Source organism: Magallana gigas, chromosome 4, assembly GCF_963853765.1.
Source record: "Magallana gigas chromosome 4, xbMagGiga1.1, whole genome shotgun sequence".
Classification (NCBI taxonomy): Eukaryota; Metazoa; Mollusca; class Bivalvia; order Ostreida; family Ostreidae; genus Magallana; species Magallana gigas.
The window spans coordinates 49449180-49467579 of NC_088856.1; the positions used below are offsets into that span (position 1 = coordinate 49449180).

An 18400-nucleotide genomic window follows, 5' to 3' on the forward strand; every position below is an offset into this window, starting at 1 on the left:
CATTTTAATAAGTGAATTTTTGTTTAAAAATTGTAGATAAACACTTTTACGATACAGTATTTTTCTATAAGAAAAAGAATGGTAGGACTCATGCATTCAAACGGGTTTTTATCTCATATTTCAATGTCCGTGATCAATTGAGTTATTATATATACCTATAAAGTAGCAAACAATACTTTCTTAAGGAGCAAACTTTTAATCAATTTGATACAAGGACTTGTACAAATTTTACAGATTTAAACCCCCTGTTTAACAGTGTGTATATTTTCTAAACACTTCAGATTTAAAAGCAATACTTTGTGTATATTGTCATCAATACGTGTAGTATTGGGTTCAAAGAATTTGATTGAAGACGATGCCCGGTATTAAACATCATCTTGTTAACCCAGGATGAAAATACTTTTAAGATTTGTTTGCCTATAGCTGTGTTTTTGAATTATTGACATCTGGATTTGTAAATTGAGATTTTCTGAGAAACGGTCCACTTTTTGGCAGACAAAATGACGCATGTATGCAAGATTTTTTAGGGCACGCCATCAAAAATAAGTACACTGTCTTATGTATTGTTACAGTGTTAGTATTACGTAAACATATTCAAAACGAGACTTAGTACAAGTGTTACTTGAGGTAGGTGTTCATACAAAACTCTTCTTTTTGATGTTTGTGTTTGGTGCAAAATAATGCAAAAATAGTGCTTGGAAAAAGAATGTTAACGCTTGAACTGTAAACAACATTCTTCAAGATTTCTATGATGTTGGTAACTGTAAAACTTTGTATTGTCGTTATCATCATCAATGCTTTTCTTCTTTACGCGTCATAGAATTACAAAAAAAAAACTATTCAGATGAACTACTGTCATATGTATTCAGCGATGGAATATGAGGACCTACTCGAGTGACGTCATCACTTATAGTTTTGTATACACTGCACTGAAAATATGTAATAATCTTTACTGATTAAACACAGAAATATCTAATAATATTGCAGACCAAAGTTTAATTTCCTTTCGTGTGGAAGTTTGTGATTTTAACTACTATACGCTTCAACATATTGCATTTGTGTATACACATGACGGTATAAACATGTTCTTTTCAATTTTTTTTGCAAAGCTGCAAATATTATTACAAGAATATCTCATAAAAAATGTTCTACTATTTTCAAAAACATTCAAACTAATTCATTTAGAAAATGTTGGAAAAAAATTAATGACATATTCCCAAAGTTGGTTTTAGCAAAATGTGTTGTAGAAAAAACCTTTTAACCCCTCTAATTTTCTTTTAAGCTTTTCAAGTACAACATATATAAATCTAAGCAAACCAAACAAGCCTGTTAGTCAACAAAATACAAACATGTGTTAAGATGTGTTCACATCTAAGTATACTACTATTTTAAAATAATGGACTCGAATTTTGGGGCTTTAATACCGAAACATCGGAAGAATACTGTCTTTTGTTTGATACATTTTAGACATCATTGGTACTTAACGATTACCAATTTTTTTTTTATTTTTTCTCAATCAAGCTTCGCTAATTAATAATCAACAAAAATTTCTGTAAAAAATCCGGAAATTATCTGGATTTATTTTTTTGGATTTTACAATCTTGCGCATGCGCATTACATTCACGCTAAATCACGGGAGGCTCTTTAGTTTATGTTTTCTCAATATAACATGTGCATGGCTAAACTCAGAAACGATAACTCAAATACGTGTAAATTTTCATTGAAAATTTGCTATATATTCTGTTCATCAGAGAAAATACGGGAGATAACTCTAACTCAGTGCATTTAATATGAAAAATCCTGAGAGTTCCGAACTTCAACATGGTGTGAAAATTTGAAGCGAGTAAAAAATGTTGCAAAACAGTGTTGAATTCTTCATAAATATGAATTAAATTCTTAGATGAAAGGTATTTACAGCCTCAAAAAGGTTTGTATGAATAATTTTGGTATATGGGTCATGCGCGGATCCAGAAATTTTTTCCAGGGGGGGGGTCCGAAGGATAATTGTGTTTGCCAGGGGGGGTCCGAGGCATATTTTCGCGATAATTTTACTATGTAAATTTAATAAATTTTCATTTTCCAGGGGGGGTCGGGACCCCCCCGACCCCCCTCTAGATCCGCGCATGTGGGTGGCATTTTTACTGTGGTGAAGGCATGTCCCGATATACAATTAGATTATTCTAACAGAGCAGAGTGTAGTGAAATCAATAGCATTACTGTAGGCTTAAAGCTTGGTTTTGTAAATGTCAACAATACGGTGTGTTGATGTGTCTATTTCGTAAATGTCCGATATCATATGCAATGCCAACCCGTGCACGCACGGGTCAAAGTCTAGTTCTTTACTAATTTTTCTTTCTTATTTGGTAATTTTCCGTACAAAAATTAGTTTATGAATAGATATGACAAGTATCATATTTTTCTCATAGTTTGTAAAGTATATATATATTGGGGACTTGGTTTACTTAAAAAATGTACTCAACACTCCAAAAAAGAAAATTGGCTTGGAAAGTGTTATGAAAACAGAGGGTTTATACGTATTGTGCAGATTTTGGTAAGAAAATAATGTAGATAAGATATTATCTATTTGATTTTTTTTTACTAACATAAGGTGTCAAAGTAATAATTTTAAAATAAAAGACACCACTTCAACCAAAAAAATTGCTAAGAAGGGACCCATCTTATTTTAAATACTTTTTTCATTTTATTCAGTCAGCAAACCGGTCAGCAGAGGATGCTTACTCCTCCTAGGCACTTGATCCTACCTCTATATTTTTAGAGGTCTGTGTGGCTCTGCTTTGAATTTGTATTTCGTTTCATGGATTTTTGAGATGTTTGACAGTTTGTTATTGTCATTTCTGTACATACTAGCTACATAGCTACATAACTATATGTATCTTCAGTCCAGTATGACGTCTTGTGACCAACAATAAACAGCTTCATACTGAATTAATATACAAGGGTTGATCCAAAAGGAATGTCACAGATGCGATAAAATCGTGAAAAATCCGCGAAAGGTGACAAAAAATTGTGTTTTGAGATATTTAACTAATTTAATTCAGATCTGAAAATTTTAATGCATAATGATAAATATTTCTGAAGATAATATATTTTGTAGAGTGTGAAACAAGGATAGTTGCCGCACGCTAGCGATTTCATTTCTAGATCTTTAGCATTCTGGTAGAAAATCGTAATTTAGTACTAAAAATTGTATTTAACCCAAACATGAATCATTCATTAAAGGATTTTAGTTTGAGAACTTAGATCAGCAATTTCAAAACGTTGGTGATGGCGATGACAGACGGTAGAACACATGTGATATGTTCGGCTTCAACAACATTTTCAATGTTTTTAATATCAAAATCTGGATTTTATTAGTATCAGTTTAATAATCCTCTCCTGCTGGTTTTATATACTTCCCGAGCTCATTGTAAACGTATAGCTTTCTTATGCACGTAATAGCTACAGCCTATTATAGGCAGCCTAAACACAACGTAACTAAAAAAATCAGCAAGAATCGACATTCATACATCTTAAAATAAAAACATCATTAGAATATTTCTGATGAATCTATAGTGTACAAGGTACAATTTCATACCTTTTTGAACTCGGTTTTACTTTCGATAGCCACTAGTTATAGTATTTTATTGACATATTGTTTTTGCTATATCACACTAAGTCTTCTTTCTGTAAAATATACCCTGTTATCTGTAATTTCATACAATAATCTGTTTAAGTTACACTTTGATTTGTAATTATCTGAAACTAATTTGTATATTGTACATATTATGTCGATTAAAGAAACAAATCTTACAAAGTGTAAATTTTACTAATCGGTATGAAATTTACACTTTTAAGTATAATGATATTTACCGTTTAAATTATGAAATTTACAGATTTATGTGTAAAGAAGAAGGGACGTTTTATTCAGTTCTTGCCCACAAATTCAGAGGCTGTTTAAATCTCTCGACAATACCTTTACATTATCATGTACAGGTGCATTTAAAGTAAAAAAATTAAACAATTTTATACCGTAATAAAAAAGAAAAACGATTCCAACATTTTGTCATATTTCTTACATGTAGTCAAAAATGATAAAAAATGCACTTTTTCTCTTGTTTATTTTTGTTTAAAGTAAAAGGATGTCGCTCACAATGGAATTAATATATTTTATGCAATATCACATGATAAAGTTACGATAATTACAATTGGAATGGGAAAAAAAACTACAAAAGTGTACTTTTTAAATAGAAATTTATTATAATACCTTGTGTGATTAAATTATCTTTAATGCAGATATCAAGTTCATGTTATTAAAAATTGACCATTTGATGTGACAAACTGAAGAAATTTACAGCCAGGGTGTTTTACTTAGCAATTTAAAATCAAAACATATAATTGATCTGCAATTATTTTTTGAGACACAGTCTGCAAACATCTAAATATCGCCATATAAAAATGAAAACCACGATATGCTTGTAAATATCTCCAAGGTTGATAGTACATGAGCTGATATATAAATTGTTTTATTATTATTAGAGAAAATAAACATTAAATCTTTAATATGTATATATATTTAGGTAATTAGTAAATTGACTTTAAAACCGTTAAAAATGTCGTGAACACATTTTTCGTGGAAGAGCCATGTTATTTTAACTATTCTATATAACTTTTACATACAATATTGTGAAGTGTAATCAATCATCGTATTTCGTACAAATATCATTTATGAACAAGCCGATCATATTCTCATGAAGCCGTTTGCCAATCAGCAACTTTCCGGTTTTTGTCAGTTACTTTTTTGGCTTTATAACTTTTGAAATCTTTGAAAATAGCTGATGTTGAACGATCTCTCCGAATGATTTCAGGAATCTGACATTTCTTTTTCAGCTTCTCTAGATGAGAAATCTTTTTGTAATACAAGGGAGAGTCTACCTTATTAATCATTGTGTCTGCTTCCTTTTCCACAAATTTTTTCATCGCGAAGTACGTCCTACAATTTCCAGGAAACATTTGCTTGTAACGATTTGTTACAGTCTGAGTTTCTACTTTTGGGTGGTATCGGACAGAGGGCTCCCTTTTCGCCTTCTCTTTCTCTATTATTCTGTCACGTATTTTCTGCCGCCATAATACCATACCATGAAAACTCATGGCTAAAGGTGATATTACACTACATTTGGAGTTTTCGCCTTCATTTTCAACGTCATTTTCATCAACGTTTGACGATGTATTTTCTGAGATATCAAAAGGAGGTAAAGTTTTGGCGATTGTCATTGACACTACGTCAACCATTTTAACTTCCTTTTTATCGTACGATTTCAAATTGGATTTCACATAGGACCCAGTCTCACTGATTGATGGGAGTGTTCCAGAAGAATCAGATTTATTAAGTTCATTTGAAACAGTAGTTCTTTTTTCTTCATTTTTCTCGTTGTTTTCAGAATCGGCTAAAAACGGGTCGTATCGTTGAAATCCGTGCAGTTTATATACACAACTCTCTGCCAACATTTTTGTTACGTCATCCTTCAACTTTCGTAACTTTCTGCTATTACTCATCGTGCTTTGTTTTTCGTCACATATAAGTGAGTGCATTTCATTCATAAGTTTCCATTTCTCCAACTCGTTTTTTATGCTAGTGCTCGATAAAGCTTCCCCACTCATGCCGATGACGTCACCTTCACTTTGCATGCGAGGCTGTCGTCTGCCCGCCATGATGTTGTTACCTGAAATGAAAATTAGAGTTAAAATTTAAGGCGTTTCATTTATTTGTGTTCCAAAATATGACTTTCTTTAAAGCGTATACTTATTTTAAGTAAAGCCAACAAGGTGACGAAATCTATTTGAGAAAATATTCATTTTGAAATGTTTGCATTTCAAATTATCATAGCCGTTTTTGAATTAGGTAATGAGTTTAACAATCATACAATTATCTTCTTTTAGAATTTTTCATGCAAGACTCGCTGATTTAAATAGATAAATAGATATAATTGGAAAGAAAATGGTCCTTTCAGATCATTTATTGAATACATAATAGGATTTAAACGAGTTCTCTCTAAAAGTACATGATCTTGTTTGCGTCTTATACACTTCTTGGATAGCCTAATTATCCTTGTGTAGTCAGAACTGCATCACCGGATTAAAATTTACTGTTAAAACTTTAAAATTAACTTGAATATTTTTCCTAAAATCTGATTTTATGTAGATATAAGTGCTTCCTTTTTATGATACGTACGTGATAAGTATACACAACTGCACCGATAACTGTGACGATATTTAATTGTTTTTTAATACTTGTTTAACTACATGTATATAATAATGTTCTGGCCTGCAGCCGTGAACAGAGTTTGTGTGTTTGTTATAGAAGTTTGTAGCATCATAAGGGGCAATGGGATAATGAACGCGTTGTGTCGTGTCATGTCATTTACAGATGGGCTTTTAAAGAGAAATAGGGACTATTCCACTGTTCCTGCATTAAAAGCTTGTGACATCTACAAAAACCTACAAGCAAATAATTAATTTGTCAAAATGTCTGAAGCATATTTTCTATACGCAGTCTTGATATGAGAAGTTGTATTATTTCCAAACAAACACATTGCGTAACCCTAGCCACTCCTATCAAAATTAGACTTGAAAAAACATTTTTCTATTATACGCTATGCAAGTAGATATATTAGACTCTTACAATCTAATATCATAATTAGAATGCAGTGATATCTAGAAAAATGTAAGTCGTCGCATGGAGAAGCTTGTACATAGATAGGCCCTGTATGAATAATGTATAGGACACCACACGCTCAATACAGACTAATAAAAATAATTTTGTGTTTGCAAAACTTGGTCTTTTTAAAGAAGTCTTTTAAAAGAGATTTTAAATGCATTTACAATTCCATTGTATATTCAAGTTTAAATTTATCAGTGAAAATTGATTTCGATTACGCAACGCGGAAACTATGTTGAGACGAATATGATACATGTACATATGAAAACGTGGTATTTTTTCTTAACTATGTAACAACAATGCATTGACCGAATCACTGTAGGTCATGAAGCCAATAGAATAATTTGAAATTTATCAACTATCTATTCAGCATTGATTTGTCATTTCAATAAAAAAAAAAAACCCCGAACAAAAACAAACACGCAACGCGCCTTACACTTATTGATTTCCACCATTTCAGTAACACAGATACATATACATGTAGTTCAGGCACCTAGCATCCCCCCCCCCCCTGCCCCCCCCCCCCCCAATGCTACGTGCCTGTAGTTGGTAATTAAGATATATAAAGCAATAGCCGTGTCTTTCTTAAAATAAAAACATTATAAGACATATGCTGTTTATTTTATATACCTTAACAAAGGTAATTTCACAAATTAAAAAGATAATTTGACTTTATTTAAGCTTTTATACGAAACGGGTCTTACAAAATGATGCGCTGTGACTCTCGTAATTAGTGCGTATTCCAAAAAAACGATGCATGAAATATTTTATTTTGTGAATAATTAATTGAAATTATGACTTACGAAATACTTACTAAACGTTTGGCAGAACAATCCTTACAATTCCATACCGCTGATGCCGGACAATACGGATACTGGTGCAATAACGTGCAAAATGGAAAGGTCCTTGACAGCCTCCATCAGAAGTTATCCAAAACTTAAGGACTTAATTTACTTGAATCTAATTCCATTGTGTGAGTGTCCATTCCTGTCCAACAGTATTTAACCTCCAGGTTGCCACTCACAGCCAATATATTACAGATAAGATATTTGTTCTAGAACTGCTGCGAATTTTAAGTAGCCGTTATCCTTAATTCCCAAAACTCACAAACATGACCTGGTGAAGTTAATCCGTTGACAACAATGACGATTTGAATGATCTCGGAATTGTCCTTCCATAAAGACCAGTTTGGGTTCCTTGAGTGACTAATCTACCTTAAAGGCATTTTAAAAATGTTAAAGTTTAAAAAAAACCACAACTTTTTTTTCTCTCTGACTATCTCACGAAGTTAATCAACTAAAGAAGTGGGTATAATCAATTCCAAACACATTTGAAGAACTTATTTAGATTTTTTTAAACCCCCAATTGTAGGCGACTTTTTGGTGTACTGTGAACTTGTGTATTTCAAATTACAATGAAAAAAAAAATATATCGCCATTTACAACACCTTTTGTATTGCGCGTCGAGTCGTGAAAAAGATAATTAAGGTCTCGAATTTCTTTAAAACAGCTTATAGGTAAAGAAAGTACCTGTTGTTATTGTGGATTTCCGATCTTCTTTGTTCATTGAATGAAACAGTGACATCCATACTTAAAGATAAGTAGAATATGAGGGCCCACATATTAATGGGAGAAAATGAAATAAACGTTTCGCTACTTAACCGAGAGACGCCAGTTAATACTAGAAAATAATTTTGAAAATTGAATTGCACTTGACAGATCAATATTTAATACGCTGTGAATTATTTTCTAAAATGTAAAATCAATATGTTAATATTGAAATTTATGGCCCGATTACCACAAAATATTTGAAGGAAGAAATTAATGTAATCCGATGTTAATAGTATAATGTATCAGAATGTCTTAATATCTGCGTAAAAGTGATGGGATATATTTTGTTATATTTAAACGCATAGGTTAAAGAGAACAATTAATGAACGAATTAAACGTTGATGAAAAAAGAGGTACATTTATAAAAGTGTTTATACTGTGCATGTAAACCGGGGCACTTTTTTTAGACACGAAAAGTACACAATGAATTTCGCACAGATTAAAGATCAATTGAATTGGTCTAGAAATATAATTTCTCTCTCTCTCTCTCTCTCTCTCTCTCTCTCTCTCTCTCTCTCTCTCTCTCTCTCTCTCTCTCTCTCTTTTCATTTCCTCAATTAAACTCTTACAAAACATATTGTGCTTAAAATAATCAAATATATATAATGCAGGAAGCATCTGTGGGGTCAAACTAATAATTGAGGATTAGAAGTAGAAAATCGTTTATTACTTGAAATGTTTAATTGACTAATGCATCAGCTAATTTATAGTGAAAAATAACACGAAAATATTCGATCAACTCTACCTACGCGTTGACATTTTAAGAATAATCAACATTTGAATGAAAGGTGGAGATAGTAGGAGGAATTGTCTGAAAGATCACAATTTGCTACAAACAGCATTCCACTCAATCCGATGTTTAGAATTGTTTGTGTCCCGTTCCTCTTTTTCTGCATTTTGCAAAATACGGTTATTTTCAAGATCTAAATGATATATACAATAAATAGGTTTAAAAAAATCGACGGGTGTATGAGTCGCGACCATGTTAAAGCATGTTTCTACTCCAAGACATAGAAGAGTTTGAATAATCTAAACTATATTTCTGATAGTAAATGACACAATTATTATAATATTATCGTTATTATAGTGATTTCTATGACTGTTGCGTTTGGTGAACTAAAGTTATAGAAACGATATCGTCCGACCAAGTAATACATACGAGTACATTTACGGTCTATGCGTTTAATTATATGAATTTGATTATACATTCTTATTTAGTAAAGATAAGTTTCAGAAGCTTTTTAAAATCAGTATTTTTCTATATCTTTACTCAGAGCTTTTCTTTTCGAGGAGATCAATATAGTCTGAAAATAGCTACGACCGTGGAACCCTCTTAATGGGGAGGCACCCACCCTTTATTTGTCGATTCCGGACTCTCTTAATGGGGAGGCACCCGCCCTTTATTTGTCGATTCCAGGATAACTCACAGTTTGTGTTTTCAAAAGGAACTTGGTAAACATATTGTTGGTACTCGATAGTCTATTAACACGGCGTGGGAAACTGATTTTGATACCTGTACCTCTAAAACGATTCTTTAAATTGTTTTTACAGTGCATTAACAAAGTTTGCTGGGTCGTATCAATTTATGCGTGTCTAAAAACTAATTGAAATGCTAGCTTAAAACGAATCAAACAAATATTTACAATTTTCTTTGTCTAGTCTGTGTTAATATATACTAGCGGAAAAAAGAAACTGTGCATTATTTAATATATGAAAAAACATTTAAATATTACAATGAACAACATTAATGTCAACGTCGAATAACGTCAATTTCAGCGCACTCGAAAGTCACTGTTATTTGAAATTGAATTAACAAAATTAATAATGCGTGTGACCACCATTTGCGTTCACGCATGCTTGACAGCGACGCCTCATTGATTCCATTAAAGTGTTCAGAACTGCTTGAGGGATGTTGTTCCAGATGTTGGTTAAAGCCTGGCCTAAATCAGCCAATGTCACTGGCTGATTTGGTAAACGGCGTAAACGTCTTACCATTTCATCCCAGACGTGCTTGATCGGCGACAAATCGGGGAAACAGCTGGCCGAGGCAAGACATCGACATTCTGTTGAACAAACAAGTCCCTGACTACACGTGCAACGTGTGGCCTATCGTTGTCTTGCTGCAGAGTGATGTGATTTTGATATTTCTGAATGAAGTGTATCACATGACGCTGAATAATTTCATCTCGATAGCGTACGCTGGTAAGATTTCCATTGACAATTTGTAGAGGGGTCCTTCCACGTGCTGATATTCCACCCCACAGCATAACGCTACCTCCACCAAGTTGTCGACGTTGCACAACACAAGCGTCCTGGTAACGCTCCCCAACGCGACAATACACCCTACAACGGCCGTCACTGCTATCCAAATGAAATCTGGATTCATCAGTGAACAGAATATTGGCCCAGTCCTGTATTCTGAATCGCAGATGTCGTGTGCACTACGCTAGTCTGGCGATACAATGACGTTGAAGCAGTACTGGGCGCACCGCTGGACGTCTTGGTCTGATGTTTTGCTCGCGCAGACGATTACGCACAGTTCTTGGACTAATTGGTCGAAGCCCTGGAATGCTACGGGCAGTCAAACTTGCTGTCTGGAAACGATTTCTCAGATGCACAAGTCTAATGTGGTTGTCCTCTTGACGTGACGTCACACGAGGTCGCTCAGAGCGCGGTCGATCCTGGGTGTTGCCAGATTGTTGTAAACTTCTCCATTATGACTGGATGGTGTTCCGATGAACTCCAAAGTGTCTTGCTACAGTATTTTATGCAATTCCAGCTTGCGGCATCCCAACAGCACGATTACATTGAATTTCGTTGAGTCGTGGCATGACATAGGGGTAAATTTTGTTGAAACTAAAGTGATTTCCTTAACAATAAAAGTTTAAACTAGTCCGTTACAGTTCTTATTCCAAAAAGTACAAATTCTTCAATAAACAACAGGTGCTCACTAACCATGAAAAAGTCCGTGCACCTGGACGGTTACCATCCGATATTGTCAAAAACAATACCATTATCGATTGTTTAAATTTTATAAATACAAACAATAGATAGAGAAAAAATTATACTAAATTTTATAATGCACAGTTTCTTTTTTCCCGATAGTTTACTATCAATCGATCTTGTACATGTAAAGTACATGTACAGCTAAATACATTTCATCAAAGACTATTTTTAATATTTTTGATAGTTTATCGTACAATTGCTAAGCATCATATGAGTGATAAGGAAGCATTCCAATGCGTCATTTTTACCCCAATGATTCTGGATTTTGTCACCCCGACCGTATGTGATCACCTCGTAAATTTCAAAGATTGAATCCGTATTCCTTAAATAGCAATCATTTTGTTGAATTGTCTGTTTTGGTGAAATATGTTTAATTAAGCACATAAGTACAAATTGCACATTTACAAAGGTGATAAATTTATTCACACTGTTTTGTCGCGTTGTGAATTCAATCTTTCGTACTTTTTAAAATTATTTTGTAAATTAACTTTTTCGGACTTTGTGTTAATTGCTACAAAAACTGTTTCTCTATTGCAACAACTGTTTAAAAAACATTTAATCCCACCTTAGGTACAGTCAAAGATGGACACTAATCTTTTAATCGACTTCTATTTATATTTAAAGACACTTCATCTTTCATCTTATTAATCCTTTTATTGTACATGGTGCTAAAATGTGATAATATTAATCTTTCATTGTCTTATTTTCATTGTTCATTAATAAAATTATATGATTTTAAATTTGTGAACTATCATCAGTTGGAATTAGACATTCGGTGCTGATGCATACAAAACTCACATAAAAGTTTATTCCTTGCAAATTCTGGCTAAGCGGCTAACGCGTATTATTTGTTTGAGGTTTGATGAGGCTGGGTCTAAAAACAAGGGAATAATCTCAGGGATTCCAGTACTAGTCATATATCGGACAGAACGCCCCGCAATGAACGTCTTTAATTCTGTAATTCTGTTATAATCAAGGTATTCTACCTATTCGATACAGGTAACAACAGTTTATGTAAGATGAAACATGCAAGTTAGAATAGTTTAATAGGGAAATTAATTATGCTGTCCTTAGATTCATTTATTTTTCTAAAACAGTTGTAAAGTAAGGTGGAGGATGTGATGTAATTAATTTGTTATTTATGTGATCCGGAATTGGTCGGGTCGACCATGCATGTTTTTGTGTATAGTGTGACAATAAAAAGGCTTCTAGAAAAGACACATGGCGATTTTAGTCGTACATAAGTCGTTGTCTCAATGAAAGACAATACAGAAAATCCATGCCATAATTTAAGAACCGCTGCAAAAATAAAATTTGGCGACCCAAATCAACATTAAGTTTTTGGCAAATCAATAACAGAATCTGAAAGTAAACGGTCGGTACATGTAAGGTTAGCACGAAAGATACAGAACCCCGCATATTTGTACCTCAAGCATTCGCATTATGTGAAAACTTTCGTAAATTACAACGTTTCTTGATTTTTTTTTTACTTGTAATTAACAGCATTGGTGGGGGGGGGGGGGGGGGGGGGGGGGGGGAGGTGGAGATGGGGTTCCAACAGAACGCCTTTAAGTTAAACAGTTAAATATCTTCAGTCTTACTTCGTAAACCACAAATTTAATTTCTACTAAAAAATTAAAAGCGATGACTATCTCCTAATTTATGTCCCAAATTCTCAATATTTTTTCACTCGGGAAACAACTTTAAAGCCGATCAATAAAAATGATCAAATTGAATACTTCCTATTCCTCTGTCAGATTACTTAAAGGCAATCAATCGGTCATTTGTTGCATTGATAGAATGACCGTCAAGGTACAAGGGTGTTCTTGAATATCACTTCCATTTGATAAGTTCAAGGATTAAATAATTCAAACTACTTGAATTCACAACGAGTCATAAGTCCAAAGTTTGAACAAAAATTAACATAAAATAAATTAAACATTTGAGTTTATTTAGACTTTGGCATCGAACTTAAGCGACGAAACTATGGATAAAATTTCAAATTGGCTTATCATATTATTTTTGAAAGAGGTAATTATATATATTATATTGATAAATAAACAGTAAATATCAATGTTATTTAAAGGTTTAATTTTAAATCATAGAAATTTGTATATTATACAAACTTAATTATTGAAGTAATTGAAATTATTTAAAAAACAAAAATAGTACCTCCTAAAAATAACAGACATAATTCTATCAATTTATACAACTAATGTTATTAATTTCGAGACAGTAAATTAATGCTTTGGTTTGTGACTAAACATTATACAAATAACTTTCAAAAAATGTATATCATATTTTAATTTCGTTTTTCTACATGTATTAAAGAAATTAATGAATTTATTACAGTACAATGCTTCCTGGGCTATATTGTGCCCATCTGTGGGAAGCTGGGAGACCCGATCTTGGTTGTATTGTAAGGAGAACCCTTTGTGGTATCATTGTTTAAACGATCTGGAGGGGGAAATTATTGAAATATGTCTTAAACCAACATACATTGCAAAAGGTGAGTTTCAGTTGACTACAAATGCGTAGAATAAAAAAAACAATTCTAACAACCTTTTATCTTATAACTACTAAGTAATGAGTGTTTCAGACTTAACACGTTGAAAGCAATAATCTCACAAGTTCTACAATTAACTAATGTGCAATGAAAAAATTGTGTTTGTCAATATCTGTGCGAAAAAATAGCCTGGTTTTAGACCAGGAAATAAAAGAATAAACTTTCTGTTTTTTAAGAAATGCTAGAATGAAGTATATGTATAAGGACAAATAACACATGAAGCCAATTGGTAATTGGCGACAAGTTTTTCTCTCTAAAAGTGCCAATTTGGAAAAAAAAACTTCCTGTTAGAAGTCTCCGAGAAAAACACCGAACCTCTGGTGTTTAAAAATGTACATTGCATAAATCTTCAGTGTGTATTAATGATACACACATCAATTTAATCCGGATTTGATCATGTAGTTCATCGTATAATCACATTATCGACGCAAACCTCGATAGTGCGACTATGCTATAGGGAAATAAATGACCCTATCCGGATTCCATACACATCACTCATGATGTTACAGTGTGATATATATTTTTTTAAATCTTGGACGCAATTCCTAAAATCACATTTTAATCTATTTCTTTTGTACATTACATGTAGGTTATTATCCAGTTTTGTCAAAAGAACATTCATCCATTTTATCAACTGAATGTCCAAGGACACTTTACCAACCGTTTGGACAGATGTCCAACGAATTCCGGAAGCGCACCTGTGCTTACACAAAGTCACTGTGCAATGGCTTAGGGGAGGAAACCTGTAAAGAAGGTAGTTCCCGCGAGGATCGCAGCTGTCGATGTAGGCACACTGACGGATATGTGTCCATAGAGAGTCTTCAGACTTTAACAAACAAATCTTGCTATCGACCCAAGTACGAAACTAATGGATGTTCCTACTTTACATGCCCTGAAGATGAGGAACTGAACCCATGTAAATCTTACTGATTTTTTTTTTTACTAAATTATTAATAATTAAGTATTCATGTAACATAAATCATAACAAATTCCATATTAACTTGATAGATATGAGAGAGAGAGAGAGAGAGAGAGAGAGAGAGAGAGAGAGAGAGAGAGAGAGAGAGAGAGAGAGAATAATTCCTTTCTGTTTTCCCAGGCATCATCAAATAGTTCTTGTCTTTTCTTTGTACAAGAAATATATCTATTTGTATCATTGATAATCTTGTGGGAGGATATCAACCTATGCAGAGAAGGTTTCCTACTAAGTTTTAATATTAGCTGCTATATGTACTGGCAATTTCTGTACATCTTTTTAACAACTTAAATGTAATTTAATATTTTGGAAAGTATTTGGCATATGTTTTCTTATCTATCTGGTAAAATATAGAATGTAGCAAAACAATGTCAGCTGTACGTGTATATACATACAAAATGAATATTATAGTTTATCATGATTACTGGTACATATAGAAAATACAGTACATTATGAAAAAAAAAAAACATGGTAGTTTTTACGTGGTATTAATATTTAATTTAAATTATTGTCATCTCTTCTTTCATTTTTTATTTATTTGTTCTGGATTTATAAAATATCAAATCAAGCCAGTTTCAGATTGAAGCGACAAGGTGCATGTACATGTATTATTAATAATGTGCATGTATACAGGTTATGAAACTAGAATGATTTGCATAATTATTATTGTTAAAGGTTATCATTTAGAAATTCATATCTAACCATGTCAAGTCGAAACATAGAGAAAGTGAAAAAAAATATGTAATTATTAATTCATATCCTTCCCAAAACATAGGATAAAGATGTATTCATTTGTCAGGACCCTTTTCCATACAAATATATAGATATGTAAAGCTAGGATACATTTAAACAATTAAATGCTTTCTTGGGTGATTCATTCGGGATATGAAAGTAGCGATATGCAGAAAAAATACATAACCCGCGTTAGCGGGTTAGGTATATTTTTTTCTGCAATGACCGCTACCTTCATAATCCGCATAAATTATCAAAGAAAGCATTTTTTTTGTTTAAATCGACATCCTCCTTTTAACTTATTGATAAATTGATTAAGAAAAGTAAGTAAATTTCATTAAATATCTGTTAATGTACATAAGTACGTTAGCTAAAAGAAACAGCCAAATCGTCTCCTGTGAGACTTTGAGTTTGACATAATTATGATTATATCGTGCGGTCCGTGATTTTTCTTAGGTAGCTGTAGGTTTCGACAGCGTGTCAATTTCAGTCCTATCAGTTTCTGTTGTCAGTTTCAGTTGCTGTAAATTTCGACCAATCGATAAACGGGGCGTGTAGATTTCAGTCTGGCTGTTTCTTTAGAGTTATGAATTATACTATTTAATTAATTAAATTAAACTATAAGTTTCCGTTAGAAATAGAGGGAATAATACTTGGTAGATGTAAATATCAGATCATGATATTTGAGTTCTATAACTTGTTTTATTCTTATCTAGGGTATGCGTGTGTTAAAAAATGTCCATTTGGTTATCATAGAAGAAAGTATGAATCAAGCTGTGTTGCAAATACATCATCAGAGTAAGAATTTATTGATATTAATTCTAAAATTCAAACGTTTATTTCATACACAAGACATTACCGAAAAATTACAGAAAACCTATTTGGGCACTGCGTCATAACCAATCAGATTTCAGTATCTAACATGAAAGTATAATAATTCATTTCATTTCAGGTTTTTAAGTTCAGAAACTGAAGTTTATGGATCAACAGGAAGAATATTGCACACATCTTCAGCAACACAGAAGATTCACGTTAGTAAGAGCAATATACATATGATGACTTCAATATGAGTATTTGCTAATGCATTTAAGCACTTTATGTACAACACACTTTATTAATATTTCTATATTTTGCTGAAGGTAAAACAAAATCAATATTGAGAAACATAAATTCATAATATGTCCAAGATGACACCCATTGCCACATTCATACTATTTCTATCAGCCTTTGTTGTAAAGTTATGAAGTAGAATTGTTACGTGCGCGTAAATTATGCGCGTGCCATTTGCCGTAGAATTGAAGTTTATTTGTTGATAAACTATTAAATGATTAAAATCATTAAATTTATCTTCAAAATGAAGACATTCAGTATAATAAACCAATTAGTGCCTGTTTGGGTAGGTAACAGTTGATATTGACACCATTGTTAACCAACGCTTCGCGTCGGTTGACAATGGTTTTCTCAGGGGTGTCAATTTCAACTGTTACTCACCAAAACAGGCACCATTTTTATGTTGCTATTCTACATCTGAATACAATCAACTTGCAGTTGCCTTTCTTTTCATGTTACCCCTATCCTGTTTTATTTTTAGTGTTTTTTTAAATCATCGGTTAAAAAAAATTGCAAAGTTGCTATTTTCCAAGAGAGTATATCTGATTTTGTTATACTTTTATGTTAAATACTGAAATCTGATTGGTTAAGACGCAGTTCATAATCCTTTCTATTACCCTCAGCGTTAGCAACGCACTTAGCAATGGGTAACATTAAAAATTGTTACATGCGCAAAAATTATGCGCATACGGTTTGCTGTAGAATTCACGTTATTCCTATATAAAAGCAGTAAAATTTTCTTAAAAATTAAGACATTCATTATAACAAAATAAATAGTGCCTGTTTGGGAGGATAACAGTTGAAATTGACACCCCCTCGAAAACCATTGTCAACCTCCGCTTCGCGTCGGTTGACAATGGTTTTCGAGGGGTGTCAATTTCAACTGTTACCCTCCCAAACAGGCACTATTTATATAATGTTACGGTACTCTAAAAAATAGTAAAAGACAATTGGTCATGAAACATATTTGCAATGAAATTGTTTAACCTTTAGAAATATGTGATTTTTGATTAAGTAAAAAAACCATATTGATTATGAACAGGCAATGCTATGATGGTATATATTTTATTTATACAAAAATACGTGTTTAACGATGTCAAAGGTTGCAGAATTTTATTGAGCATTTTAGTGGAATAAATGGTAAGTATGTTTTTTAATGTCAAATTCTCGCTAGAAGAAATTTATTATTGTAAAAAAATCCGTTAAAAAAATTATTTTATAATGATAAATTATATTTTCTCTCATGTTTTTATTATTTTGTTGCCCATTATAAATTAATGCATTAAAATTCGTCACTTTTTTTATAGGTTGTGTTCGGATCATTGGTCCTTTCTATTATACGGTTTGTAAAACGCTGTGTTGGTTATGTGCAGTTTCTGTTAATCGCAAATATGCTACATCTATTACATTAGATTCAATGTGTAAATCTATACCCAAAATCATAGTATTGTCATTGCTTATATGGTGTATTGAATCCGCCATCACTGTTAATTGTTAAACCAATATTGTTTTTTTTTTTTTAATTTTTCTGTCAAACACTTTATTTTCAGAAATGCTCAAAGCACACCTTCAGCAAAAAACGTGACCAAAACAATCTTAAATCGTGTATGATACTGCTCAACATGTGTAGATCTGGTTTTCTGTCAGATATGTCTTTTTTAAAAACAATGATTAGGAGCTTGTCG

At 32.5% G+C, this 18400-nt stretch overlaps 2 protein-coding genes across 2 annotated transcripts; one reads left to right on the forward strand and one right to left on the reverse strand.

The window, feature by feature from the left end:
• Window positions 1-4242: 4242 nt before the first annotated feature.
• On the reverse strand, window positions 4243-8038 carry LOC105342913 (uncharacterized). Its single transcript, XM_011450034.4, has 2 exons — window positions 7530-8038; window positions 4243-5720 (listed from the first exon to the last, which is right to left on the reverse strand). The coding sequence occupies exon 2, from the start codon at window positions 5707-5709 to the stop codon at window positions 4747-4749; it is 963 nt and encodes a 320-aa protein (XP_011448336.3). The 5' UTR covers window positions 5710-5720; window positions 7530-8038; the 3' UTR covers window positions 4243-4746.
• A 5239-nt stretch (window positions 8039-13277) lies between these two features.
• On the forward strand, window positions 13278-17497 carry LOC105342915 (uncharacterized). Its single transcript, XM_011450036.4, has 5 exons — window positions 13278-13362; window positions 13684-13840; window positions 14487-14813; window positions 16322-16403; window positions 16558-17497. Exons 1-5 carry the CDS (start codon window positions 13318-13320, stop codon window positions 16673-16675), a joined length of 729 nt encoding a protein of 242 aa, XP_011448338.4. The 5' UTR covers window positions 13278-13317; the 3' UTR covers window positions 16676-17497.
• The last annotated feature ends 903 nt before the right edge of the window (window positions 17498-18400 follow it).

Bases quoted from the DNA above. Each gene is read 5' to 3' on its own strand.
- LOC105342913 (XM_011450034.4), bottom strand. From the start codon at position 5,709: ATGGCGGGCAGACGACAGCCTCGCATGCAAAGTGAAGGTGACGTCATC.
- LOC105342915 (XM_011450036.4), top strand. From the start codon at position 13,318: ATGGATAAAATTTCAAATTGGCTTATCATATTATTTTTGAAAGAG. The intron at 13,363-13,683 runs GTAATTATATAT...AATTTATTACAG, and splicing joins TCATATTATTTTTGAAAGAG to TACAATGCTTCCTGGGCTAT. The intron at 14,814-16,321 runs GTAAATCTTACT...ATTCTTATCTAG, and splicing joins AGATGAGGAACTGAACCCAT to GGTATGCGTGTGTTAAAAAA.